The sequence below is a fragment of the Microplitis mediator genome, chromosome 5 (genome assembly GCF_029852145.1).
Source record: "Microplitis mediator isolate UGA2020A chromosome 5, iyMicMedi2.1, whole genome shotgun sequence".
Taxonomy (NCBI): Eukaryota; Metazoa; Arthropoda; class Insecta; order Hymenoptera; family Braconidae; genus Microplitis; species Microplitis mediator.
The window spans coordinates 4155905-4169372 of NC_079973.1; the positions used below are offsets into that span (position 1 = coordinate 4155905).

The following is a 13468-nucleotide window of genomic DNA, read 5'->3' on the forward strand; positions in this document are numbered from 1 at the left end:
CTATAGACATACTGCTTTTTTTTGGTATAATTAAAAGTATAATGGAAGTCATTCAATTAGTATAATAACTTGTTAACGTGTGTATGTGAACAATGGTCATTAGATTCGAATTAAGTTTCATATCAGTGGACATTGCATTTTGACAAGATTTATTATTATTTCATTGTTCTTCATATAATGCTGATAATCTATTTATTTTTTTTTTAGTACACCGTCAAATTGTACATTAGCTTGTAGCATAATTTCAAAAACACGAAATCGTAGACGCTAAAAAAATGATAACTATTGCCACCTTGCAATAATTAATTAATGTAACGAGACCTAAGTCCACCTCCGCCGACCGGAAGCCAACCCTCACCCTTTTGGGCATACTCGCGCTGCGTTAAACCCTATCCTCTGCCATAATATTAGAAAGCGAAATGTGAACATAAGCTCACATTAGCATTAACCTTTTAGGCATGCAACGCATGTGGGTGCCTTACCACCGGCCACCACGAATCCGACCCCACTTGGACCTATCACTCCTCCCATCTCAGAAAATAGAGAGACTCTGGTTAAAGTGGGGCTTGGAATGGGTCCCTAATGGTACTAATTCCCTGGATTGGTCTTCAGGTTGCATAAAGTGGATTTCGTTGTCTGTCGGATATTAAATACAATTATCATCAATTGATTCTCACTTATACAAATCTTTTATTCCAGAAATATGTTTAACTTTATAACATTATATTAATTATTAGCTGAATGATGTTCTATGATATCATTATATACCTTGTTTGTATTTAACCATTGTAGTTTATATATCAGTTATCAGTTATCACTTATGTACCAATATGGAATTTATCAAGTGATCCCGTTATTGGCATTTGGCTGTTGGGTCTTTAAATAAAAAAAAAAAAAAAAAAACCTACAGTACTCTAATAATTTTCATTAATATTCTTTATGACTGGGAATGGGGATTCCCCGTGCCGTAGACGAGATAGTGACAAACCAATTAATTTAAAACTGAATCTAATCCTGGCTTCCTGGACAGGGGGTCACACCTGGATTTGGAGTCGCGGATATAAAGAAAAAAAATTTATTTGTAAATATAAATTTTATTGTATGAAGAATTAATGTGTTAAAATTAACAATTATAATAATAAAATTTATTTATATTTATTTATCAATATATATATGTTCGAAAAGTTTAAGTTCAACTTCCATATATAAGGATACTAACGTGATAAGGTATCATTTATCATTTGGATAAAAATAACTGTTTAGCTTCTTCTGTATTTCCTTTTGAACCGGAATAATGTCCAAAAATCTCACATACGTTATGAGTGGTCGAGCCACAGAAGCCTTCATTTTATTTACTCGTACCCCTAAGTACCCTATCTGCAGATATCTTTCAGTATCAAATCGATCTTGGCATACTACTGGGCTTCCAAAAATTTTCTAAAATCAAACACAAATAAATATCAAAAATAATATACACTCATCATATAATTAAAAAATTTATATAATATATTGTCTAATTAATTGTGAATAATTACAAGTAACATCTTCCCTGGCAGTACATACAAGAGCTGTTCTTCTCGATTTTTATTGTCTACAAGCCTTCTATTTTCTGAAATATGTAGAGTCATTGATCCATTCGTTAATTTATCGACCTTGTACGATCCAATGAGTGTTACTGTATGTAATTATCATTTATATTTTTATAATAATAGTAATAATTATTAAATTTATGAAATAACATGATATTTTTACCTCTTCCATAGTTCGTTGAACTTTGTAAATGTTTTAAAGAAGAAATAAAACAATTATTCATATCTACCATATCATTGCTTCTTGCTAATTTAATTAGTTTGATTCTATCATTCAAATCAAATGGCTGATTCAAAATTACAATATTTACATATTCAAATTTTCGGCCGCTGTCTGAAATCCCATTGCTATCATTATTATGATATTTTCCTACAATTACATCACCGACTTTTCTGGTTTGACATTCCTCTGATTCAATAGAAAAATTCATAAGGTCGGATTTAAAAGATTTACAGCCGCCAATAACTGAATAACCACTATTTCTGTAATTAAAGAAAAAAACAGTATTTATGTTCATATAATCTGTGCGACACAAATTTTATAAATTGATATATTATTAAAATGTAAATACTCTAATTGTAATTGAGTAGTTGTCCCAATAAAAACAGCTTGTGGGTGAATAAGGGACCCATGATAGAATTCATCTAGAAAAAAATGATCGCTTAAAACATATGTTGATCGAATTTTTTATATAAAACAGATAAATTATTTACGTTTTCTATTTTTTTCATAATTCTTATCTTCTAGATGTTTTCCTAATAACACTGTCCAAGGAAAGTAATCTATGTTATTTTCATCAACGTCGTAATTTACACGTGACCCAGGTATAAAATAAAAGCAACTTTGAATCTTTTCAATCGAGATAAAAATTATTATGGTCGTTATTAAATGTTTTATTGCCATGGTTTACTTGTAAGATCGAGAAACAATCTTAAACTATATTCTTTTTTGTAAAAATTTATGAAATTTTTTATTTACACGTATATACTTTAAATATTTTAATTGTTTCGACGATAAGTTCTATAGACATACTGCTTTTTTTTGGTATAATTAAAAGTATAATGGAGGTCATTTAATCAGTATAATAAGTAGTTTACGTGTATATGTGATTAATGGTCATTAGATTCGAATTACGTTTCATATCAGTGGACATGATAGCTTTTAGAAATGAGTTATAATTATTATTCTATTGTTCTTCATTAAATGCTGATAGCCTGGGTTTTTTTTTATAACACCGTCAAATAGTACATTGGCTTGTAGCATAATTTAAAAAATACGAAATTATATTTGTATGTGATAATCATTATCATGCGTTTATGTTAACTATTCATTTCTCGTATAGTAATATTTACTATTGCCAATAGTAATAGTTACCATCTAGATAACATACTGAGAGAAAAATTTATTTGAGCCAATTAAAATTTGTTTCAGGCAAATAAATCCCACATTTGAATAGACCCAATCAATATTTTTTGAAAAATTTATGTCTTAAAGTATAAAATAAAGAATTTACATTAAAAACTATAGTGCTGTACAATATTTCATTAATTGTTTGTATGTATACTCTCTAAACATGAATAAGTGAAAATAAGTGAATATTCACTGATTCCAAGTGTAAACCGAACCACTAATTTCAAAAAGTGGTTCGGTTGGCACTCAAAATTAGTGAATATTCATTTATTCCACTTATTCATGTTTAGAGAGTAATAATTTATAGTACGTAATAATTTTTGTTCAATGTGATTAGATTAATAACATAAATGAAGTCATACTAGTTACACAATTACTTGTTTATAATAAATAATTTCGGTTTCACAACATCTAAATATTTAAAATAAAAGTTTAAATAACATTTGATCTTGTGTCAAGTATATTGAGATATTGATGTATATAAATACGCGTTTTCCTGATAAAAGATATTCATAACATTCTACAAAGTATCGCAAGATTGTATCTCTGTACAAATATAAGTATTTAGATTTTCTAAATCTTAATTATAAACTTGAATAGCCACTTGCCAAATTTTAAAAGTTTCAATTCAAAGTCAGTACTTTTGACTGAACTTCGAATATAATACTCTTATAAAATACTTAATCCTTCAGCACTTTCGTGTCCTTTAGTGTCTCGCTCTTACTACAGCGACATTCTATAATTTGAATAGTGTCCTGTGAGCAAATTTCTCATAACGGAAGTGCTGACGGGTTAATTTTCCAAAAGTCTATTTATGTATGGGAAATTTAAATTTTTATTTCTAATTCACATTTATAAATTTACAAAATTAAATTTTCACGCCAAATAGTACAACTCTCTTACATTGTATATTATTTAATTATTTTAATTGAATTTTTTACAGCTGTTTAATAAGTTTTTCTGAAGATGTCAAAGCTCATGATCTTACTTCTTTTGGTGGCATTGTTAGCGGCTGCGACAAATGCCCAGATGACTGGGGCGTGCTCCGAACTTGGTGAATCGGTATGTAAAAACAAATTCTTGTCTTTTTATTTATTTTTTTTTTTATTAATCTGAACATTTTTCACAATATTTGTTGCAGTGTTGGTTTTCAAGTTGTTGTGCGGGAAAGTGTAACATGTTGTTGAGATGTGAATAAATTAGTATTTCCGCTTTAAATTTACACAATTATATTTTGAACTTTATATCTGAGTAATAACTTAACAATCACTTTGTCAAAAAGGATTAAACTGAAAATAAGAAATGAAAAACTAAATTGATAATTTATAAGTTGAATAAAAATTCATAATAAAAAAAAATTAATTTATATACATAATTAATTTATTAATTGAGGTGTGGACTTTTGGATTTTCCAACAATTTTTTTTCATTATTAGTAAAAGAAAATAAAAAACGGTTTGATTATACTGCAGATCTCAATTTTCAAAGTAATTAAAGAATAATAAAAAATATCAACAGATGTTACTTTTTTGTTGTGGAAGTTTTTATTTCTGAAAAAGAAAAAAAAATTTTAAGTTATCCTACCCTCTTCTTATGTCGTATACCTGGATGGCATGCAGGTCAAAGATATTCCCAAATACCACCAGGACTTGTAACTTCTGCTATTTTCATAATTTCTTGTTAGAATGCTCGAGTTTTAGGGATCAAAATAAAGTATTCCATCTTAATAACAACTTTTTAACCCTTGAAACTATTTAAATTTACTTTAGATCAAGTGAATATGATAGTGGAGGAAGTAGTTTTTGAAATTTCAAGTTCTAACGTGATTAGAATGCATTTTTGTATTAGGGAGATATGACCAATAAGAAGATAGCATTTTAAACTACCAAGAAAGTATCACTATTGGTATGGTACATAGTAGTCTAAGTTAGAATATTTAAAAAAAATATATACATATGAATACTAAACTTGATATTTTTCAGAGTAATAAATTCTGTTTGTTACTAAGTATGAATTTGCATCGAATGTTACAGAAAATAAAATTTAAACAAATTCAGTCCTCAGTCAACTATAATATGAAAAGTTAAGTTATTTACTCAAAGTAACAATTTTTTCCAAGGTATACTAGTGGATTCATCGGTAAAACATTCTGACTCATCCTGCTTTATTGTATACACAATTGATCCTACATACATGTGTGATCCATATCCCAATGTCATCTGATCCTTTAGAATATCAAAGAATGGGGATCTTGGAGTGGAATTTTTTCAGGGACTTTTCGGAATACTTCTTACATTATCATACTTTCCTAGTTGGAAAGGTCACGCTAATAGAAATAAAAATAACGAGGGGCGTAATTATCAGTAATAAATAATCTCTGTTACCTTGAGAGAGATGACAAATCTTTTAGATGTTTAGAAAATTAACTTCTTCATTTATTATATTCCCTTGATGAAATGCCTTACATTTGAGGATTAAAAACTGACCTAAATAATGATCATTATGTTGTTCAGAAAGCAGATAAAAGATCAATTTCTTGAGAATAATATATGATAATGATAGAAATGATGATATGTATGAAAATTTAAGCCAGAAGTCATTATTTTGGACTTTTGTATTAGGAGAAAATAATATATAAGAAGATATAGTACATAAAATTTTCAGAAAGGTCGAGAAAAAGGGCGGATCTTTTGAAATGTGTTTACAAATAACGTCTTTGTATTGAAGGTCGTCGACCGAAGAGCTCAATTGTAAGAGTAAGTGTGCATTTACAGTAATTTTGACAGGATAACAGTAAGTTACAGAAATAATAACATGATTTTCAAAAATTCTTTTATTACATTTTTTAAAAAATAATATGTATGATAAATTAAAATAATAATTTTTAATATTCTTAGGAACATATTAGACTTTTTGATTTTTTTTTGAAGGTATTATTGTCCAACACAAATTTTATTTCAACAATTGCACACCTCGAACGCGAAGCGGATTGTGTTTTACTGTCACCAAATTTAAGAACTGAGTTTCGGTCGACTTCAATCATCTCCACTAATTTTTTTAGCACTTGAATGAATAAAAAACACTTAGAGCGAGAAGAAACTTCAATGAATAATTTTTACATATAATTACAAGCTCTTTTATTTAGAGTATTGTTAAAAAACATTTTACTTGGACGTCAGTTGGTCTGTACATGTGTAAGCACGATCTCTCTTTATGAATTTAATTAATCATTTTCATTTTTTTTTATTAGCTCCAGATTATTGTAATCCGTCACGTTCAGTAACTAAATAAAAACCCAAAACTGACAATTTTAATAAATAAATCCGCAATTTTTTCTCAACAAATATTTAGATACAGTTTTTACAATTCTTAGAACCGATGGCTTATTTAGAAATTTTGTTATTAATCATGACGCAATTTTTTGAAGTTGGACTTGCTGGAGGACTGCTTTGAATACGGTAACATAAATATTTTCCATCATAACGTTCGACTACAAAGAGAAAAGGTAATATTCTTTCAAAATCTGATTTTTCAAATGAACCACTAGGTTTTTTAGTATTCGATTCCAATGCTTTTATTCCTTGTTCATTGTTTGTGGTGTCAAGACTATTAGTAATATTGGTATCCCCAAAAGGTAGGATATGAATATTGTCAATATTAATATCCGTGCGATTTGTATCAGGTAGAAGAATTGTGGTGTCTGATACATTTAGTCTCTTTTCGTTGTCTGTAGTTAAGATTTCTGAAGTATCATTATTATTCTTGGTGTGATTATAACTATGTGTGTTTTTCATATTTGTATTTTGATTAAGATCACATTTTACTCCAGAGTATGGCGTCGTTGTATTCGTAGACGTCGTCGTCACTGATGTATTATTTGGTCTAAAACAATTATGTAATTTTTATTAATAAGAATAAATCGATTGATCGATAAAAATTCCAAACTTTCAATACCTATACGATTTTAAATAATATTTTTTAACGGTTTATTATTAAAATAAATTATATATATATTTATGTACTTACTTTTGCTGAAGTGAGTATATCCAAGCACCCACAAAAATTGAATAAGTAAGAACTACTGAAAGAAGCACGATCAACAAAACTTTAAAAACAGCTGACAAAGCCATTGTTTATTAATTTTTTTTTATTCTACTATTAAATATATGTGCATAATTTTAAATTTACAGTGTACACAAATTTTTTAAATATTTCTCTTATTCTCTTTTTATTACGCTGTGATGTACACTATAATGTAAAATATTTTGTATTGTGCTCATTTGAAATTCTCCAATTGTCTCTTCATAGTAATTAATATCGAGTTTTACTATCTCATCTAATACGTAAGTTATCTTCATTAAAAAATAAGTAAATTAGAATTTTAGTTCATTCTATTTTTGGTAATAATGTATGATGTAAATATATGTATAACTTATTATTCAAAGAATTCTAAATGAGAATGCAACCTTGTATTAGTAATTAATATCATTTTAATGACACATACGTCATGGACCTAATTTAATAATAAAACCGTAACTACGCAGTAGGTAAGTGTGCGTAAACCCATGCATTTCACTCCGAAATGAATTGATTTGCGCACACTTACCCCACACGACTCTATACAATATACTATAGGTCCAAAACGGCATGCGCAATTATATATAAGGTTTATTAAAGAAAAATTTGTTAATTATTATAGATCCATATTAATTACATGGAGAAATTATTTTTATTTGAAATATGGTGTCATAGTAAAGCCGAAGTATGATGGCCACCTAACGGACATTTAAATGAACACATGCGAAAATCACTTTAACCATAGTAAAATTTACAATGATCACAGAAACTTGTGTGCCAGTTTTGCTGTGGCCATAGTAATTTTTGCATGTGTTCATTTAAATTCCCGTTAGGTGGCCATCATACTTCGGCTTTACTATGACACCATATTTCAAACAAAAATAATTTCCCCGTGTGATATTAATGAATACACTTTATTTTAAACTACTTTTTAAAAAAACTTAAACTGTGTTACGAGAAAAAAATTTTTAAAGTGAAAAGATTCAAACGAACAATATGATCTGTCCCCCTGATAACCAAGGGTTCATTCAGGTAAAAAGCAACGTACCCAAGAAATCGTACCCGTAGTCTTATAGAATAGACTCCTCGTTGTAACTTTACAAAATACTTCTTATATTATCATGTTTCCTTGATTCAAAATTGATCATTTGATGACGATTTTTTGACAATCACAATGACATATTGTGATCAATAAATTCTTTTTAACACCATATCCTTCTTGTAAATGTGAAGATTGCGTATTTTAAGTCTAAAAAAGTGATTTGAGCTGAATAGTCATAACTACACCCACTCGAGAATCGGTTAAACTGAAAATTTCATTAGGAGAATATAGCTAGGGATGGAGTATGTTTCGGTCCTGGGAAAATTTTCTGTCCACAGGCAAAATTTGAGATTTTTTTATGAAGAAAATATAAGAATTGAGAAGATGGCACGTTGAATTTTAAGAAAAAATAATAACGCTTCCGTACTAAGCCCTTGTTGCAAAGACCTGAATTAAATTCCTATTCAATATGATTATTTTTTTCTGAAATAATCTTAATTTTCCTTTCAATGTGTTCTTATAATTATGAAAAAATAATTTTATCTTATCTTCAGCGTAACAACCTTGACAATTAATCTAACGATTGATAGAAAATATTTTTAAAGAAATTAATTAGACCTCTATTACGTCTAAATAATAAATTTTCATGATTAGTAAATAACATAATTATTAAACCATTGATGAATTCTTGTTCTGATGATATGATGATTTCATTCCATATTCAACGACAAAATTTTTTACTCAATATATCAGTCATGACAATATAGTTTTTATACCTGAAGGAACACAAAATATACTCGGGGTTCGGGGTACAAAATTTCTCAGCGCTTCAAGTAACGTGACTTTGAAATGCTTCCAATGGTGTCCTGTTTTCCTAATTCAAAAGTCAACTTTAGTCACACTTAATTTAAAATAACAAAAGGTTTTAACAATAGATGATATCAATCTGTTTACCGCATTTTTTTTAAATTTAGCCTCCCTTAGATCTTATGTTCTCTTGTTGAAATACTTTACTACTTCAAGGGCTTTACCGCAATTTAAAAATAAGTGACAGTTAAAAAACTTTTTTATGTATACACGAAATCTTAAAATTTGTGTCCGAGATTTACAACAAAATTATGACTGACAAAAGCATAAGTTTTTTTCCGACAATTGTAAATATTAAGCGTTAAAAAAAATCAGTATATTTTCATTTATTTATTTTATAAGATTTAATAAATATATATAACAGTGAATAAATACAATAATAACAATAAATTTATAATACTCGTGAAATTGCGATAGCAAAAAAAATTTTTCATGACGAAATTTCTTCTAGTTTTTTTTGTATCCACTCTATTTCATGATGGATATTCGTATACTCGTAAATTCCGGAGTACATTGAATTCGCTAATAATCCCGCCAGTGAAAAGTTTCCGGTTTCTTTACCGGAAACTCTGCATACTATTGGGCTTCCCAATAAAAAGTATTTGTCGTCCTGCAAAAATATGTACAATTTTATCAAATATATACTCAAAGGTAATGACAAAATTAACTTACCGTTGAATTTACTTTTAAATTATCGATTGTACCGAAAAGACTGTTATTTGGATCGAACTCGAACGATCCATTAATTACTGATTTATTGAGGGTCTTTAGAGTCGCACTGTATTTTTCAAACAACGTCGGGCGATCTATAGTTTTTTCTGAAATATCCCGTTGAGCAAAAAGTTCGGCGTTAGGATACTGTGTGAATGTTATGTGAATACATTCTCTTTCAATAGTGTCATCATATAGATCGTGTAATGTCATCAATGATGTTGGAGATATATCAACAGGATTGACAGAATTTATTGCTCTATCAAGTATCATGACAACTAGACCATATTCAGGTTTAGTACATTTATTTTTGTCACGACCTGAATAACCTACACAGGATTTTAAATAAAATTATTATATTAGTTAAACAGGAAGTTTTAGAATGAAAAAATAAAAAATTTGTAGTTTACAGAATTTTAATATGTTGTACGTTCGATAATCAGTTATATTGGAAACACTATGAAGTTGATCGTAGTTTACATATATTTCATTGCTATCAATCTTGCGACTGAAAGTTCCAATAGCGTATGCCACCTGATTTAAACTGCAAACAGCATTTTTGATATTATTAGCATAATTTTGAATGCTCTCTTAAAATGAATCAGTGAAAAGTACTGCAACCCATACAAAAAAAAAATATATATCCGGGCAAATCTGAATATATATGTTACATGTATGAGACATATATTCAATTTTGCCCGGATGTATCCCGGATGTATATTTTTTTCGTATGGGAAATCAGTGAATATTCCCAAGTATATCACTAATTTAATTAGTGATATATTTGTGCAGTAGTCATGTGGGGCAAGTGTGCATTGTGGGTAAGTGTGCGCATACCCATTCATTTCGGACTGAAATACATGGGTTTCCCATACGAAAAAAATATATATCCGGATATATATTTTTTTCGTATGGGTTGTGCACATTTACCCACTGCGCACACTTGCTGCACATGACTAAATATTAACAGATTCATTTTGAAAGAGTGTCTTATTGTTGAAAGAAATTTCCACTAATAAATTAATATTTTATTATTAATTTAATTTTTATTTCAATGCTTACGGTTGTGCACAATATCCGACAGTCAGAACTGCTTTTGGATTAATTAATACTCCTTGACAATCATATTTCCAGTTTACTTCAGGCTCTGATGTATTTCGAAAAAAAATTGGTAAAATCCAATCAGGACTTTTAATATCAAACAAATTAAGTGTTTTTTCCGTTGTCGAGGTTGAATTGTCAATTAATCTAGACTTTTGCTCTATACTGTCATTTTTGAAACCATCTATATTATCTTTTTTGAAACCATCGTTATAACTTGACATCATTTTCGAAGTGACAATAGTACTAATAATATTTTTACTGGCATTTTTACCATAAATATTGGACGTGGGACCATTAAAATTGCTGTCCGTGTTATTTATTAACGATGATGGTGTTGAGTTGAATGAAAATATTGTTATCGGTTGTTTCCTAAAAATAAATATAAGATATAAATATAGGTCGAGCAAGATAATAAGTGTTAGATTAACACTCTTTTTTTTACACTTTGACAAATCCTTTTTTAATGTAAACATTTTTCAAATTTTCAAACACTTACCTTGTTTCAATTAAAAACATACACACGCTTATAGAAATCAAAGAAATAAATATCAATGCAAGAAAAACTACAATTAAAAAATAAAAAACGTGTCTCCATCTCATTTTTAAATTTTTAATAATTCAAATGACTTTATAATTTGATACTCTTTTAACTTTTCAGTCGATTATTTTCAAACGCTGGATTTAAAATTTTACTGTATTCGTAAATATTGAGATCATGTACGTTTTATAATAAACTGATGCTATGTATTCTTAATGACTTACGCGAGTGTACTAGTTAATTAATTAAAATTAGAATTTCAATGACAGTTATGTCAGTATCGAAAATAATTATCTTATGCTTATTAAATTAATTAATTATACAGTCAATCAAAAATTGGAATAATGTGATCATGTTTATAAATATGATTTTACTTTCTGTCAATCAATCGATCAATCAATCAATCAATATTACTCGGAAAATAGTTCAAATTTCATATTTCTCATATATTTTTTACGAAATCACTTTTTATCATGACTATAATTAGTACAAATTTATAATATACAGAATAGTAAGAATATTCCCGAAAAAATTTTGCATTGACCCTTTTTTCTTAATGTAAAGGAAAATGTACTAAAAAAAAATTTTGGACTCGGTGTAGTGTAAATCACTCGGTGTAAAAATTTTCGTGTGAAAATTACTTGTGCACCAAATATCGTGTTAAATTTAGGAGGTGTGAATTCAAAATTTTAAATATCATTTGTTGCTCATTAATTAAAATTATTACGAGTAATAGGGGAGAGGGGGCAAAGTGGGCCCTTTAAGGAAAATAATTATATTATCATTAATTTTTTTTACGCTTTTACTTCTTTTTAGACCCTTGATACTTATTTTCACTTCATTATGCTGCGTCCATTAAAATTGAAAAATCAAAAATTAGGGCAAAGTAGGCCCTTCAAAAAATTTCGGATTTAATATTTTTTATTTTTTATACGTGTGATAATTGAAAATAACTATAAAACAATTGTATTTTAATAATATAGAAAATCATTTTAATAGTCTGTTGCGATATAACTTCGAAACGTATTTTATTATCTTTAACTTTTTTAATAAATTATATTTAATGAACAGTTTCGGTGGCCTATTTTAGCCCTCATTACATTAGAAATTTCGATAAGATTATTTTCCGTCCGAATTTATTGACGTATAGAAAATTTGGACTGGCCCACTTTGCCCCCATATTTTTTGAAGTTTTGAAAATTTTAAGGGGCCTACTTTACCCCCTGCTCTCCTACGGGTTATTGATGTAAAAAAAGTAAATGACACCGTTTTATTTCCCTCTACACGGCCGTATAAAGTTCTCGGGGGCCATTTTTACACAAAAATTTTTTACAGTGTATATATATATATATATACCAGTGTAGATATACCTGGAGTTTGGAATGCTGAGAACATATGGTCCCGAAAAAACAGATCTGTAGACTTTTATGTATAGAATTGAATTCCGGTTCGGGTACTTTGGATTACTGCTTGCATGATTATGCTTTCCTACTTAAAAAATCATCACTTTTTAACCATCATTAATGATACTAGAAAAATTAAAATATTACACTATTAATATCTTTGTCATTCAAAACTTTTTAGTAAAATACAACTTCACTGGGTTTGAAAAAATTATTGATATAATTAATCATTCGGATGAAATCACTTAATAATCGGATAGATTAAGGATTAGGAAAACATCATGAGCAAAGAGATAGCACAGTTGTATTTTGAAAAAGTAAAGTAAGTTTGAATTCCCGAGAAAAAATAAAGCCAAAGATTATCATCGAATCGTAGCCATGATGCCGGGACCAATTTTGTAAAATTGATTCTCGCCGATTCATTTGCCAAAGAATCGACTTATGTTCATACATCGATCATCAATTTAGATCATTTTTGGCATTTCTAGATCATTTTATCAAAATAATTAAGATCAGGCAACACCCACCGCTGTCATATCCAGCCCAGTTTTTGAACTTTTCCACTATTTTCTATCGATGATAAAAGTTTTGTTCAGATATTTTGAAAAAATACCATCAGTCGGTTTCACACCAGGAGAAAACTGATGTACATAAAATAGATGACTCTGCAGTATGACATATTTATAATTTACAAATATATACAATACATTAACGCTATATTCTAGTC

General features: G+C 28.5%; 3 protein-coding genes and 1 long non-coding RNA gene across 4 annotated transcripts; 1 reads left to right on the top strand and 3 right to left on the bottom strand.

Annotated features, from left to right (window-relative positions):
• Nucleotides 1-1110: 1110 nt before the first annotated feature.
• Nucleotides 1111-2947, bottom strand: LOC130667924 (uncharacterized). Its single transcript, XM_057469855.1, has 5 exons — nt 2304-2947; nt 2162-2234; nt 1753-2072; nt 1536-1675; nt 1111-1437 (listed from the first exon to the last, which is right to left on the bottom strand). The coding sequence occupies exons 1-5, from the start codon at nt 2491-2493 to the stop codon at nt 1231-1233; spliced, it is 930 nt and encodes a 309-aa protein (XP_057325838.1). The 5' UTR covers nt 2494-2947; the 3' UTR covers nt 1111-1230.
• A 619-nt stretch (nt 2948-3566) lies between these two features.
• Nucleotides 3567-6061, top strand: LOC130668502 (uncharacterized). The gene is made up of 3 exons (XR_008990025.1): nt 3567-4062; nt 4142-5755; nt 5930-6061. It is a non-coding gene; the product is annotated as an uncharacterized LOC130668502 (long non-coding RNA).
• On the bottom strand, nt 5815-7305 carry LOC130668501 (type-2 histone deacetylase 2-like). The gene is made up of 2 exons (XM_057470830.1): nt 7026-7305; nt 5815-6881 (listed from the first exon to the last, which is right to left on the bottom strand). The coding sequence occupies exons 1-2, from the start codon at nt 7127-7129 to the stop codon at nt 6383-6385; spliced, it is 603 nt and encodes a 200-aa protein (XP_057326813.1). The 5' UTR covers nt 7130-7305; the 3' UTR covers nt 5815-6382.
• A 2060-nt stretch (nt 7306-9365) lies between these two features.
• LOC130669110 (uncharacterized) lies at nt 9366-13467 on the bottom strand. Its single transcript, XM_057471822.1, has 6 exons — nt 13269-13467; nt 12709-12867; nt 10759-11169; nt 10107-10240; nt 9658-10025; nt 9366-9595 (listed from the first exon to the last, which is right to left on the bottom strand). Exons 3-6 carry the CDS (start codon nt 11022-11024, stop codon nt 9416-9418), a joined length of 948 nt encoding a protein of 315 aa, XP_057327805.1. The 5' UTR covers nt 11025-11169; nt 12709-12867; nt 13269-13467; the 3' UTR covers nt 9366-9415.
• Nucleotide 13468: the final 1 nt, after the last annotated feature.